The 15,064-nt window shown below is 54.0% G+C and overlaps 1 protein-coding gene across 1 annotated transcript in view; it reads right to left on the bottom strand.

Annotated features, from left to right (window-relative positions):
* Positions 1-8,416, bottom strand: part of IRS2 (insulin receptor substrate 2) — a 30,647-nt gene extending 22,231 nt beyond the window's left edge. Inside the window, exon 1 of the mRNA XM_082435265.1 lies at positions 4,237-8,416. Coding sequence (XP_082291391.1) covers positions 4,237-8,281 — 4,045 coding nt within the window. The 5' untranslated portion in view covers positions 8,282-8,416. The remainder of the gene's footprint in view (positions 1-4,236) is intronic.
* Positions 8,417-15,064: the final 6,648 nt, after the last annotated feature.

Genomic DNA, 15,064 nt, shown 5'->3' with positions numbered 1-15,064 from the left:
TAAAACACTACTTCATGACAATTGATAATTATCTATGAAAAGAAAAATCTCAAGTGAAACAAAGAGGGGGAAAAAACAATGGTTCTTGGAGACTGGAGTAAAACCAGCCACCAAAACAGAAAAGGCCTGAATTTCTTAGGAAGGTACCGGCTCCACGTTCAGACAACTATGAGCATCCTGGGTTTTGTTTTTAATTTAAGAACACCCGTTTACAAAAGTGTCTTTCCTGTACACGCTCATGGTTTCAAGGTAGGAAACATCAGTAGCATGGCTGGATTTATTAAACACGTTTCTTTAGAGGAGCTGAACCGCTCCGGATGTTGACAACCTCCTGGGCCTCCCAGGGGCCCTGAGCACAGGAGGAGAGGGTTGTAAGGACCCCATTCTACAGACAGAGAAAGTGAGAAAGAGGGATTAAATGGCTTTCCTCTCTCGCACATTGACTCACGAAGAACAGCAACTAGACACCTGGTTTCCTGATTCCTGGGTTAGTGTTCCACACACCCTGCTTCCTTCTCCGAAGTACTATTTTGGTAAAGGTTTCTCTTTCAATAAAGGAACTAGAACAAGTCATGTGACTTTCATTCAGGAAAGCCTGTGTGTGTTTTCATTAGCACCTTAGTTGTCTGTTCCTGGGAACGGGGTGGGAACAGGGCACGGATTACCTTATTATGACAAGAGCGAGCCAACCAAAGCGGAAAAGCACGCACGACAGGAAAAATAAAGCGTGTGTGGTTTGTCAAGTCATCTCCTTGGAGTTCTAAAAATATTCAAGTCCCTTGCTTTAAGACTTCAACAGACAATACTTTTAAACATGAATTGTGACTGTGTTGTCGCTTCAGAAACAATTGCGTTGCTCTCTCATCCCCTGATTCTTTCACTGTGGGAGGTGAATAAACAGTCCTTTTATGGAACAAATTTAAATACAGATGCTTTTGGGGTAATTCTTATCTAATCTGCCTTGTACCTACACATAAACCAATTTTAGAACAAAAACCCCAGCAAAGAGGAATAGTAAAATAACACAGTTTATGGTATACACCGATCTATAACCTTAACAACCAAATATATAAAGTTCATTTTAAAAAGCGGTGTTAAAGCACAGTTAAGTTCAGTGGCATACTTTCAGTTCCCAAACAATACTCTAAAGATTGGTTATATTTTTTCCCATACACACCCACAAAACACAGGGTAGGTAACCCTCTCCCTGCTCCCAAGTAAGATGCATAGTTTAGAGCTAAATTTGCATCTGCTCTGCAGGACCTACAAATACACACACACACATCTGTGTCAATCTAAGGCGTACTAACTTTTTAATTGGCTCCACCATTGAAACCCCACCGCCATCCCCAATGCTATTGGAAACAACCATCAAACACTGCTGGAACCTTACCTCTTTGTCACCACTTCTCCAAATACCAAACGCTACCCCCAAGGGACCCCGAATGGTCCCACTTCAGCGTAACTCGTGAAGTTTTTCCACGCGGAACCCAAGGAGCTGGATGTGGAAACATGGCCACTTCCGAGAGTCAGGGCAGCAAACCCAATGACTCAGAAGTTCATTTTCCATTTTATCTTCAAAGAAATGCTTTGCAAGTCTTCCTTCCATAAATCATGCTCTCAAAGAACACTTATCTCCTGTGAACTTTTTATTTATGAGCATCACAAACAAATGTCTACGCGTCAACATGAGTTCAGTAAAAGTGGATGTTCATTCTGGGTTTCTCGACGGTCCCTTTCTGGCTCCACAAAACACAATTTAGTTTCCCCGTTAATTAAGATGAGATGCTCGTCTTCCCTAGCCTAAGGTTCTCTGTGCTCAAATTAGTTTACTAGAAATCCATTTAGCATGTAGTGCTTTTTTCAAAAACACAATGTGGTTTGGGCACAATGGGTCAATTGTAGTTATCCATTTTGCTTAAAAATAGTCTTTTTTCCTTCTTAAGAGAGTGTTTACGTTAACGCCCACAGAGACTCTGGACAACCAGCAATCCAAAGCCATCTCTCATCTTGTTCAGCCACCGCCGAACATACAAACTGCTGTTTTGATTTCAGAATCCTGAATCCTATATAGGTTGTAAGGAATTTTATACTGGTGGGAAATCTGAAACAAAACAGGCCAAATCAGGCCTCTCATAAACTTATCTCTTGCGGTTTAACATTTTCCCTCATCTGAAAAGGGCATTATATTAGACGTGAATCACGTTTCTGAAAGTATCTACTTTATCGGAAAGGCCTTGAATCCTTCCAGGCCTGGAGGTGCACACTCCAGCTCATTCGCCCCGTGACTGCAAGAAACCCCTCCCAGGGCCCTCCTCAATCCAGTCCAGGTTTTTCCCGCCTACTGCACCAGCAGCAGTAAGAGGTGTTGTGTTCTCAGGCTGTTTTTCTGATTAGAATCAGATTTCAGCAAAATGTACTTTCGTGTTCACGATGGCCTATACCCATTCCTGTGCGTACGGATTTCTCCTCCACTCAAGTCTAGTTACGCTGGTGTGTTTATCTGGTCTGCATCTTGGACGGCAGCTAATCATCCTTCAAGTCCCAGACACACGAGCAATTTTTCAGATGCACCTGTAGGGCTTAAGTTAACTCCAAGCAAAGTGACCTTCCGCTGAGCGCCATCATTTATGGGACATGTCCTGACAACTCCAGTGGGCTTCATTGGATGCTGAAGCACCACAATCCTGAGAGTTCTCCGTGACTCTTTTTATCTTGTGTTCCACAATTTTAATAAAAAAGCAGGTAGCGTTTCCTCTGTTATATTGGAATTCCAGGGTATCCACTCTACAGCTATAACTTTAAATCCCACGGATACTAGAAAACACATGCTGGATTTAGATGGCATTAGAGGGCTCTGTTTACTTTTAGAAAAAAAGGTGTACGGATCCCCAAGCTACCTCAATCGTCACCCTGTAACCCTTGCAGACTGCTGACCTCAGGCCAGCATCTAAACCGTGTTCACTGCTCTGTGCTTTGCGGTTCCCACAAAGCCTCTATCTTCCTGACAACCGTGCACAGAAGCGGCTACAAAATTAAAGAAGAAACTCTCTTGAACCCACCGGCCCCCCCCACTCCACCTCTCCTCCACCTCATCATTCAAAGTTTGAGACAGTCAGGACCTCTGAGACAGTCAGGACGCCCCTGCAGGTGCAAGGCAAGCACACCTCTCTCCTTTTGGATCTGTGATGAGACTGCAAAGGACAATTCTGGACACCATCCCATCCAACGGTTCCCGAGAAGACCAGCATGGCCATCTTTCACTGTCTCCTCTGAAGCCCAGATTCACATCGCCTGGGCGGCCGAAAAATCCAGGGGGCCTGGGCCCCGCCCACTGGTCGCTTCACGTCACTGCGCCTGGGCTGCCCCCATAGGCCATTTCTCAAGCACACTCAGGCGGTCTAACTGGGGCAGGTGCTCCCGGCCATGGTCCCCAAACCGGCAGCACCAGCACAACCTGGGGGCTTCTTAGGAAAGCACACTGGGAGCCACACCTCAGACCCACGGCACTGGAATCTCGGGGATTCACCTAGCCCGGCCGTCCGGGTCTCAGCAAACTCTCCACGTGACTCCCAGGTGGGCTCCAGTTGGAGAACCACTGCTTCTGAGCTGTGTTTAAGCAGCGTTATCATTTCAGCCCGTTCGGAGAAAAGGAACGTCTCTGGTGGAAAAGCTCCTACAGGCTACGTGTAAACTTTAAATGGTTCGCTGTTCCCTGCAGCAGTCACCAAAATGGATGTTCGTTTCCTAAACAACTTTTGGGCCTGTTTTTTATAAGCTCTGAGGCTCGGCAAGAGCCAGCCGGGCCCGGCTCCAGGAAAACAAAGAGAAAGGTGAGGGCTGCGGCCTGGGAGCTGCTGGAACTTCAGGTCCCCTCCCGGCAGAAGTTTCCCACCTCTCAGATGGAGAAGACCCCCTCTGCCGCCTCCCCCCCGGGGGTGGCTGAACTGGGGGCACCCGCCAGGTGTGTTCATGGGAAGACGGGGAGGCTGGGCCCAAGAAAACAAATCAAAAGTCTCCCGAGTCCGAAGATTCGCATTCAACTCAAAGATGACCTGAGTGCTCTTGGCAAGGTCTCTGGGGTTCGAGAGCTGACATCGGGCCAAAAGTGAAACAGAACAGGAAACCTGCGCCCGTACTCGGGCATTTAGGTCGAGGTACCAAAGAAGGGAAGAGGCTTTAGCCACGGATGCCCTCGCGTGCCCACCCTTCTTCCACCAGCCGCAGGGGCCTCACCTTTCACGACCGTCGCCTCTTTCAGGTGATGCGTCAAGAAGTCGAGGCTGGCGTAGGTGCTGGCGGAGGGCAGGGCGCCAGGGCCGGGCCCCACACACACGCCGCCGGTGCTGCCGGCCCCTACCGCGCCGATGAGACCCCCGAGGCTCCGGGTCCGGCCCCAGGCGCTCTTATCTCCCGTCTGAGGATGCTGCGGCGGCTGCGGGGGCGGCAACAGCCCCGGCTCGTCCCTCACGTCGATGGCGATGTAGTTGAGGCCGTTCTGGAAGCCGGCAGAGGTCTCCCGGCGCATCGGCGAGCCACTGCCCCCGGGGCAGCCGACCAAACCCCCGGGCTGGCTCGGCGTCCAGGGCCGCGCCTGCGGGGGGAGCGGCGGCGGCAACTGGCGGGGGGACGTGGGGGGCTCGTCGCCGCCACCCAGGACGCTGCCGCCGCCCCCTTCGCCGCTTTTCCTGAGAGACACGTTCTCCACCGAAGCCGAGTTGTGGCGCTTGGGGTTGTGGGCGAAGGACGGGGACACGGGGGTCACAGTGGTGGTCGAGGAGAAGGTCTCCGAGCTGTGGCGGCGGCGGCCCCCTTGCGGGTCCGCGCGGATGACCTTGGCGCCGCGGTGCGGGTCTGCGGGCTGGCTGGCCTGCAGGAAGGCCTCGACCCCCGACACCTGGTCCATGAGGCTCAGCCTCTTCAGGCCGGACACGAGGCTGCTCACGCGGGCCCCGTCGGGCTTCGGGGGCGCGGCGATCGGTTGCGGCGGCGTGGCAGCCACGCCGAAGGCCATCTCGGTGTAGTCGCCGCTGTCGCCCGCCCCCGAGGACGGAGAGGAGGCCGCGCCAGGGCCCTGGGAGGGCGGTGCCGGAGGCAGGCGGTACAGCTCTCCGGGCGGGGGCGGCGGCGGCGGCGGCTGCAGGGCCGAGGAGGGGGCGGCGGGGCGCGGGGGCAGCGGCGGGTACGCAGAGGCCTCGGGGGACAGGAGGGCGTCCAGGGAGCCCACGGGGTCCCCGGCCTGGCCGCCTGGCTGGGGTGACTTGGGCGAGCTGAAGTCGAGGTTCATGTAGTCGGAGAGCGGGGAGCGCTGCCGGCTGTCGCCGCTGGTGCCCGGGGTGCCCGAGCCCAGCGACGAGGCCGGGCTGCCGGCGGACAGCAGCGACGACGACGAGGCGGCCGAGGCCAGCAGCGGGGGCGCGGGCGGCGACAGGCGCGCGCCCGCCTCGCCGAAGTCGATGTTGATGTACTCGCCCGGGCTCTTGGGCTCGGGCGGCAGCGGGTACTCGTGCATGCGGGGCAGGGTCTGCAGCCCCTCCAGGGACAGGCGCGTGGGCCGCGCGGCCCGGCAGCGCTGGCCCAGGAAGCCCTCCGGGCGGCCGCTGCCACCGCCACCGGGCCTCGCGGGCGAAGGCACCGCCGCGTGGGGTGGCTGCGGGTGGCCGCCGCCGCCCCCGGCCCCGGCCGCGAAGGCGCCGGCTGGCTGCGTGGACCCCGGGCCGGCCGTCGACTCCAGCCGCTCCTCCTCCAGGATGCGCCCCACGGGGGAGCTCATGAGCACGTACTGGTCGCCGTCCCCGTTGCAGGCGTAGGGGGCCTTGTAGGAGCGGGGCAGGGAGCTGTAGCAGTAGCCGGGGACGCCCCGGAGCATCTCCCCGCCGCCGCCGCCGCCGTGCAGGGCAGCCGAGAAGAAGTCGGGCGGGGTGCCCGAGGCGCCCGCGTCGCCGGGGGACATGTTGAGGTAGTCCCCGTTTGGAAGCAGCCTGCCGTCGGCGGCGCTCTCCACCGCCAGCTTGGAGCCGCCGCACCACATGCGCATGTACCCGCTGTCCTCGGGGGAGCTCTCGGCCGGGGAGCTGGTCTTGTAGCCGCCCCCGCTCCCCGGGAAGGCCCTGCTGGCGGCCGACGCGGGCGTGGGCCCCGCGGCTGCCGCGGGGGGCAAGGCCGCGACGGCGGCGCGCGGCTGCAGGATCTGCTTCGGGGCGGACACGCTGGTGGGGCTCATGGGCATGTAGTCGTCGCTCTTGCAGCTCCCGCCGCCGCCGCCCGTGAGGGCCACGCCGGGGGTCATGGGCATGTAGCCGTCGTCCGTGCCCAGGTTACTGCTGGAGCTCCTGTGCGACCCGATCTCGATGTCGCCGTAGTCCTCGGGGTAGGGGTGGTAGGCCACTTTGGGGGAGGACGCGGGGCACGACGGGCAGAGGCGGCCTGAGCTGCCGGAGAAGGTGGCCCGCATCAGGGTGTACTCATCCAGGGACGCGGAGGAGGGCTGGGGCACTGGCCGCTGCCGGGCAGGCGTGGTCAGGGAGTAGGTCCTCTTCCTCAGGCCCCTGTCCAAGTCCTGGGCCCCGTCCCCGGAGACTCTGCGGTAGGGTCGGCCGCAGTGGCTCAGGGGCCGGTCCATGGTCATGTACCCGTACAGCTCGCCCGCGCTGCCGTCCCTGGCCGGGGGCGTCTCGGCGATGGACTCGGGCGTGTTGCTCCTGAGACTGCAGAAGGCTCTCAGGTCCCCAGGGCTCGAGCCGTACTCGTCCAGGGACATGAAACCAGGGTCGCTGGGGGAGCCCGAGGCCGAGGCGCTGCCGCTGGAGGGTCGCTGGGGGTGCAGGGGGTGCTGCATGTGCGGGTGCGGGCCCGGGGGCGGCGGGTAGGAGCCCGAGCCGTGCCCGCTGCTGGACGACAGGCTGCCGGGGCTGGTGGCGGCCGCCGGGGGCGAGTGCGCCACGGGCATGGACATGGAGCGGCTGTGCTGCAGGGCGCCCCCTGCCGGCGCCAGCGTCACCTTGCTCGCGCGGCCGCCGCAGCCGCCGCTCAGGGTGTGCGAGCGGCTCAGGGGCGCGCGCACCGGCCCCGGGCTCAGCGGGCTCCCCGCCACCGACACCGGCCTGCCGCCCGCCGCCCCGGCCCCCGCCGCCACGCCGCCGTCGCCCTCGCTGGCCGTGCGCACCCGGCACGAGCTGCACTTGGCGGCCGGCGGTGTGGCGGCCAAGCTGTCGGTGCGCGAGCGGCGCACCAGGCCCGTCTGGCTGGGGGGCAGATTGACCAGGTGGTGGTGGCGACGCGCGCCGGGGACGCTGATGGGGTGCGTGGCCGACGAGCCGGACGACTGGCTCTTGCTGCGCGGCCGGAACTCGAAGAGCTCCTTGAGCGCCTTCATGGCCTCCAGGATGGTCTCGTGGATGTTCTGCGCCACCACCGAGTCGTCTGCCTGCATCCACAGCTCACCGGGGCCCGTGACGGCCGAGCGGCCCACCTCGATGAAGAAGAAGCTGTCCGAGTGGCCGCAGCGGCGGATGTTCATGAGCTGCAGCGTCACCGACGGCTGCTCGCAGTTGAGCTTCACGAAGCCGATGGTGCGCGCCGACAGGCACAGGCGGTACACGCCCGTCAGGTTCTTGCTCTGGCCCAGGCCCTTGGGCTTCAGGTTCACCTGCCACACCTCACGGTAGGCGGCCGTGGCAGGCGCCACCAGCCCGTAGCTGTCATCGGCCGCGGCGGCGGCGGCGGCGCCGGCCGAGCCGCCCAGGGCGCCGGGCAGGGAGGCGCTGCAGGACGCGGAGGGGGCGGCGGCGGCGGCGGGGGGCGCGTCGCCGGCGCTCGCTCGGCCCTCGCTGACCAGGTCGGTGAGCGCGCGGTACCAGCCCTCCTGCTCCTGCTCGTTCTCGGCCGCCACTGCAAAGTACTCGTCCTTGGTGTAGAGGGCGATCAGGTACTTGTGCTTGGCGTCGGCGCGCTTGTTGATGTTCAGGCAGCAGTCGAGCGCGATGACCCGCTTCGGGGCGCCCGCTTTGCTCCGCCACTTCTTCTCGCTCTCGTAGTACTCGAGCCGCGGCGGCTGCGGCGCCGGCCCCCCGCCCGCTGTCGCCGCCGCCGCCGCCGCCTCGTCGCCGCCCGCGCCGGGTCCGCGCAGCACGAAGAAGCGCTTGTGGCCGTGCTTCTGCTTGCGCAGGTAGCCGCACTTGCGCACGCCGCTGTTGTTGTTGTTGTTATTGTGGTTGAGGTTGAGGTTGGGGCCGTCGCCGCCCGCCGGCCCGGGGCGCCCGTGCATCGGCGGGCTCGCCATCACCGGCGCTTCAGGCCGCGCCGCCCGGCCCGGCGTGGAGGGGCCGGGGGGAGCGGAGGGGGCGCGGGCGGCTCCCTCCCCCCTGCTCGCCCGCCGGAGCCCGCGTCCCTCGGGCCCAGGAGGTGGGGAAGGTTCGGGGAGGCCCGCCGCGGGGAAGGCGGGGGGCCGGCACCGCGCGGTGGCGCAGCGCCCTCCGCGATCCGGGGCCCCAGAGGATGCCCGGCGCGGGCGGCGGCGGCGGCCGCTGCCTCCCGGGCTCTCGGGCGGCGCCTGGGGGCTCGCGGGCTGGGCCGAGAGTCGGGGGTCCCCGAGCCGCGGGGCCGAGCCTAAGGCGCGCCCGGCCGCAAGGGTCCCGCCGCCGCGCCGCGCTCCGGGGTGCCGGGGTGTGCCCCGGTACTCGGGGTCCGCGCCGCCGCCGCCGCCGGGGCTGCTGCTGCTGGTGCTGCCAACGGCGACCCGGGCTCGTCGCGGTCCCCGCCGCACAGTGAGTAACACATCGCGCACCGAGTGACTGAACTAAGAAGAGCAAAACAACATGTGACTCGGCGTTACGCAGGCACACACGGCGCGGCCCGCCCCGCCCCGCCGCCCGCATTGGCGCCGCGTTCCCCGACAGACGGCTGGCGCGGCCAATAGGCTCGGGGCGCGGGGGGGGCGGGGCGGGCCGCGCGGCCCGCCCCGCCCCCCTTTCTCCCGGGGCCGCGTTTCCCGCCGTCCCCTCCCCCTCCCGCGGAGGCCAGGGCCCGGGTCGGGTGGGGGCCGGCCCGGGCCTCATTAATCAGAGGTTCGTTGTGGATGCCGGCGGAGGAGATGCCACCCAGGGCGGGAAAAGGGGCGCGCGGGAGGGGCGGGGGCCGGCGGCCGCCGCGCGGAGGGCCCTGCCCTCCCGCCTTTGACTCAATTAATTGGGCTGGGAGCTTCCGCCGGGGAGGGGACTGGGGTGGGCGGGGTGGGGGGGGAGGAATTGGGACTGCAGGGGGCGGGGGCCGGCGGAGATCAAGGGCCGACACCGCCCGCCAGGGTTCGGTGCGTGGGAGGGGACGGTGGCACCGCACTCGGGCCCCGCATCGCTTCGCCGCCGCCCCACTAGCGGGGGCCAAGATAGGGGCAGTGAACTTGGCCGCCCTCTCGGAACCCCCCTCCCCCCAGCACACACTTTGGCTTGCGGATCCGGCGGCCCGGCTTGGGGTGGACGCGCGCCCGCCCGGCTGGGCGGGTTTGCGCCTGGGTGGTTCCCGGGTGCCCGGCCCGCGGCTTGTTTACGAGCATCACGTTAGGCACCAGTGAGTTCTGGATCCATAGCAATTTCGTGCCCCTTCCTGGAAGGAGAACCGGGGTGCTCCCGGGGTCCCACCCGCTCAGGGGCGCCCTTCCCTCGCACCGGGTCGTGGGCTCTTTCCGGGGCGTCATCAGCGCCATTCACTTGTCAGGATCTCGGGAAGTTGAAATCGTCTGTTGGATGTAATAGGAGAAAGAGAAGGAGGACGAGCAGGCGTAGAGAACTGCAGTTTCCTGAGTGCCGGGAAGAGGGCGCGCTCCAGCGAGCACACAGCCCTGGGAGCCGGGTCCCCGCAGCGGGTGCCCTCCTCCTGCCAGACCCTCCGCCCCACGCGCGGAGGCGCGGGAGTGGGCGGTTCCAGACCCGCGCGCCCTTAGCCGGCAGCGGCCGCCGCGTGGAAGGCGCCCATGGATGCTTCGAATTTTTACATCTGTGTGCCTTCTGTGACTTTCCAAGTCGATCACAAATAAGAACCCACCATACAATCGCGTCTCCTAAATGACAGTGAGGGCTACTGGTGAGGGTGGGAGTCCCGGAGTTCAGATCAGAGCAGGCTCCGGATCCTGCAGAAACCAAGAAGGCTAAAAGCAAGCCGTTGTCTTTGTTTTTTCGTTTTTTGGTTTTTTCAATTGTGTGTCTTCACGAAATAATTTGGAACAGTAATCTTGGTTATTTTTTTATTAAGTCCTGGAAGTTTGCCTTTGAATGTCCTCTGTACTTTATAAAAGTCTTTATTTTAAATGTAATAAAGTCTTAAATTTAAGAAAAATAACAAGATTGTAATATTTGAAAGGGTGATATATTTTTTAACATGTTTGTAAAAACTGTGACCTAAAAATTCTGCTAGTCAATTTTATGGGCCAAGAGATCCCTACTTACAGAAAGATCTTAATAGTTTTGTTTGTTGTGTATACACATTATGATTATTGATGAGTAACAAACATGAGAATAATCAATGACACAAAAATCATCATAGAATTTGCCTCAAAGAGCTGTATGTAAAGTTGATCCGTCATTTTAAACCATGCTTTAAAAAGTAATACCTCTGGGAGTGCCCTTTTAAGTGTGCATGTGTATTTCTATGTGTGGGCATGGGTGTGTATATACATTTGTGTGTGTGTGTGTGTGTGTATGATTGTGTATGTGTTGGGGGCACCACCCTTATGGACATTATGCTTCGGTTTTTTATTCTTTTTAGATCTTGCTGCCCCTTTTATGGTAACACGTTGCTGAGCGATCAGTTAAGTAGTTAATATCCATTCATGTTTTCTTCTTCCTTGACCCTTTGAAAAATAAAATTCTTAGGAACTCAAAAAAGAAAAACAAAAAAAGAGAGAGAGATGAAGGGGTTCTTATCTGGGAGCTTGAAGAAAATGTGGCCCGATTTTATTGGCTTTGTGATGATTTACAGCAAGCAGCACCGCCTGTATGTTCAGTAACCCTAACGGGCATAGTATGATTGTGGGGCAACCTGTTTTCAGCATCATGCCGTAATAATTTCTTCTGAGAAAGTATCTTTTCTTTTTGATTTTGACTTTTCATACAAAATTAAGTTTTCAAATATTCATTGAACACTTCTTTGCTGTGCCCTTCAGATGTTAACAAGACCATCTTGGATTTGTTTGTTTTTTCCCCTTAGAGCGATTCCGATGTTCAATGCCAGTTTCAAGTAAAGGTGTCAGAAGCTCTCCTTTGGCAGTTGACACTTTCCGCATGTAGTACTGCCTCAGTCACTGATTAGGGGCAGACAAGGCAGGGTGAAGAATGACCTCCTCTCTCAGTGGCGTTCTCATACTGTAAGATCACAAAGCTACAGCAAAACTACTTGTCATTCTGAAGTCCTAGAACCTCTCACTACAAGTGTGGGAGCACAGTTTCCATTCTCATTAAGAAGTCAGTCCATGAAACCAACAGAAAGGAACTCTGTAATTAGAAGAATCCCAGTCTTCTTCCTCAACGAAGGAACTGGTTGTGTTTCTCCCTTTCCATTGCCAAATAAGCTATTTATTTATTTAAAGCTTGTGTGACACCTTGTGATTTTCCAACTGCTCTCCCATACTTTTCCAGCAAAAGTCAGCTAATAACATCTGCCAACCTGCTCTCCACGCAGGGCTGGGTGCTGCTGTGTGGCCTGTTGCCAGCAAGAGCCTGGATGAAATTTTTTCTCATGGTCCGAAAGCTTTCATCGGAAATTCTCTTTCCTTTCATGGATAACAAAATGGCCATATCTTTAAACAAGGAGGGATTTTTGTTTGGTTGGTTTTGTTGTTTTGTTTTGTTTTTTAACATAGAATCTTACACAAGGATTCTTTTACTCAAACCAAAAGTCCTTTCTGGAATAATTTAATTACCTTTCATAAAGTAGTCAATTTCACAAAAGTGTAGACATTAAAAACGTATCATAAATCCGTAACACAAATAACAGTAACAATAATACTGACCATCATTAATTTTCTTCTCTGTTTCATATAAGGAAGCATCTGTAGCAGGAGAAAAGTAGATAACATGAGAGGGTTTTTTTTTGTTTTTTTGGTTTTTAAAATTCTTAACCCTGTAGCTGTTTGACAGTATTTTCGGTCTGGATGAACTCTTATCTAACTGAGTAAGCAGATCACTAAGTGGAATATTATATGACCAGTTTTAAAATGTATTTTAACCACATAGCACAGGGAGATCAGCTCGGTGCTATGTGACCACCTAGAGGGGTGGGATAGGGCGGGTGGGAGGGAGACGCAAGAGGGAGGGGATATGGGGATATATGTATATGTACAGCCGATTCACTTTGTTATAAAGCAGGAACTAACACACCATTGTAAAGCAATTATACTCCAATAAAGATGTTAAAAAGAACAAATTAAGATATACAGTGTAAAAATTAATTAATTAATTAAAAAATGTATTTTAGGAATAGAGATTTTAACATCAGAGGTTTACATTGTAGCCTTTAAAAAGAGTGGCAACATTTCATCAGTTTTGCTGTGTTAAATAATGTATGACAGTTGCTCATTTAATACATTTCCCTTTCTGTGATGAATGAACCCTGAGGGCAGACTTTTCCTCATCTAGGATTCATATAGGGACTTCCTACACTTTAGCAGCTAGTTTTTTTCTCTCACAAATATATTTGCTAATATGTTTCAACTGAAATTTCACAAGGATTTTGTAACATTCCAGTGCTGTGCAACAGAATGATTTACATGAAGTAATGTAACTGCTGTTTGGATCATTCACTGTCAACGGGTGGCTTTGCAAATGTTTGAAAAAGCAGGATTTGTTCATAGATTGTATTGGTTTCTCGGAAGTTGTAAAGGCTTTCCACTTCAGTATCTCTTTCGCTCATTAAAAATCCTGATATATTTTAAATAGTCCTTTCCTTAAATATTCATTTGGGGAAGAGGGATTTTCTAAAATAAATGATTTCTCATGCACATATATGCTAGAGCAAACTAACACTTAAGAATTATTCTGAAAAGTGTATGAATTGAATTAATACTGTTTAGAAAAATGCTCATTTATGTAGTAGGCACCAGGATAGCTAATCCAATATTAAAAACATTTTCATTTTAAATAGAATTGTGTTGAAGAAATATTAACACATAAACAACCAATTACATAGTGACTGCTGTCAGTGACTTAAAATTCTTATTCATTAACCCCTGAATTTTGTTGTGTTTAAATTTCGAGAATGTATTTCTAAATTAAAAACAAAACCAAACAGAACTTTTTTTTTCCCTAAAGACTTTCCATGATTGAAATAAAAATTTCACATTAATGGCTATATAAAATTACTGAATCATTAAAAAAACAAACAAACAAAAAACCTGTTCCTTCTTAAAACATCCCTCTCCCTTGGAATTCTTGGCCCTGAAATACAATATACTCACATTTTGCTTGACTAAATTGATGCTTTGCAATGTTCTGGCTGCAGAGTTAAAATGTTGTTTATTGTGTTTGTTTGTCTTTTCCTGTCAGAGCAGAACAAAAGTGTCTGCTTCTCAATGTGTAGTTCATGAGCAGATGACATTAAAAAAAAGGGGAGGGGGCTTTAAAATGACACAGCTATATTTTCTGGGAAGGGAGGGGGGATGAGCAGTGAGGCCCGCTGGGAGTGCCCTTGAAGAGAGCGCAAATGTTAAGGAAGGGGAAAGATCAACCCGAGTTCATTGATCCCACTGTTAGTTCTGGGAACAAGCTTTCGCCCTGTTTTTGCAAACTGCTCAGGACACAAATAGGACACGGCTGCCCCGCTTTTCGCCAAATGCTCTGGTGTTTTGGGCTGTAGTCAGAAACCTTCCACTTTTCTGCAGTCGTTCACGTGCTGTTTCTAGGCTTGCCTTTCAGTCTGTTTTCTAGAGTTGTTTTGAAATCCAACCTAAAGATAAGAGAGGAAATGTGACCCGCTCTTGTGAATGCTGCCACCAACTGGCAACGCTTCTTCCCAAGGCAGGACCAGCTCCCAAGCGAGTTGTCACAGCCAGAGTGGTGCCTGCTTTTGTAGAAAGCTGGTTGCAACCTCACCTACACTTGCTCTGCACAAATCTTTAAATAAATCAATAGAAACTATTTGAGATAAAACAAAGAAACATCAACAAGTGAACTAAGGGCAAGGTCAGATGACAAATGAGGGATGAGCATATTAGTAAGTTTAAGATTTTTTTTTTTTTGGATTGGGTATCAAGCTAACATGGTCACATTTTCTAATATTCTTTAAATCTCAATTTGCATCTTTAGTTACCAAGAACAGCTATTGTATAAAAAATGTATACCAATGTCCATTTAAGATTTTAGAAAACTACTTAGCCAACAATTTAAAAACAAGAATCTAAACAAGATTATTCTGGAACATTTCCTGGAGCAAACCTAAGGGTTACAATAGGGATACAAACTTTTGGTTGTTTTTCTCCACTAAACTGACCTATCAGTCTCAATTTTTTTTTTTTTTTTTTAGAATAAGCCAAAGTCATCTTGAGAGATAGTGAAAAGTAAAATTTGAAAAAGTATGAAGGAAAGAAAATATATTTTAAAAACTATAAATAACAACATTTTAAAAGCTATAAATGACAAATGGCAGTGAAGTATCAACCGTGACTCTTTTTGATTAATTTGAACTTATGAACTCATGGCTTATTTATCAAAGCTAAATGTATAAATTATACCATCTTTCATAATTGCTCTAGTCTCAGTTTTTAGGCAATGCCAATGACAGAGATAGTCAAGTTAGTGATGGTATTTGAGCTAAGTTACCCAAATAAGGTGAAGGGATCAGAAGATGGGATTTATTTGCTACCAAATTTGTTCTTTTTTTTTTTTTTTGTCTATGTTGGGTCTTCATTGCTGCTTGCAGGCTTTCTCTAGTTGCGGTGAGCAGGGGCTACTCTTCGTTGCTGTGCGCGGGCGTCTCATTGCGGTGGCTTCTCTTGTTGCGGAGCACGGGCTCTAGGTGCGCTGGCTTCGGTAGTTGTGGCACACGGGCTCAGTAGTTGTGGCACGTGGGCTCTAGAGCA

The sequence above is a fragment of the Balaenoptera physalus genome (assembly GCF_965194825.1).
Source record: "Balaenoptera physalus genome assembly, chromosome: 18".
In the NCBI taxonomy this organism is placed as follows: domain Eukaryota; kingdom Metazoa; phylum Chordata; class Mammalia; order Artiodactyla; family Balaenopteridae; genus Balaenoptera; species Balaenoptera physalus.
The sequence above is the reverse complement of the archived record's forward strand: the minus strand, read 5'-3'. Positions and strand labels throughout refer to the sequence as shown.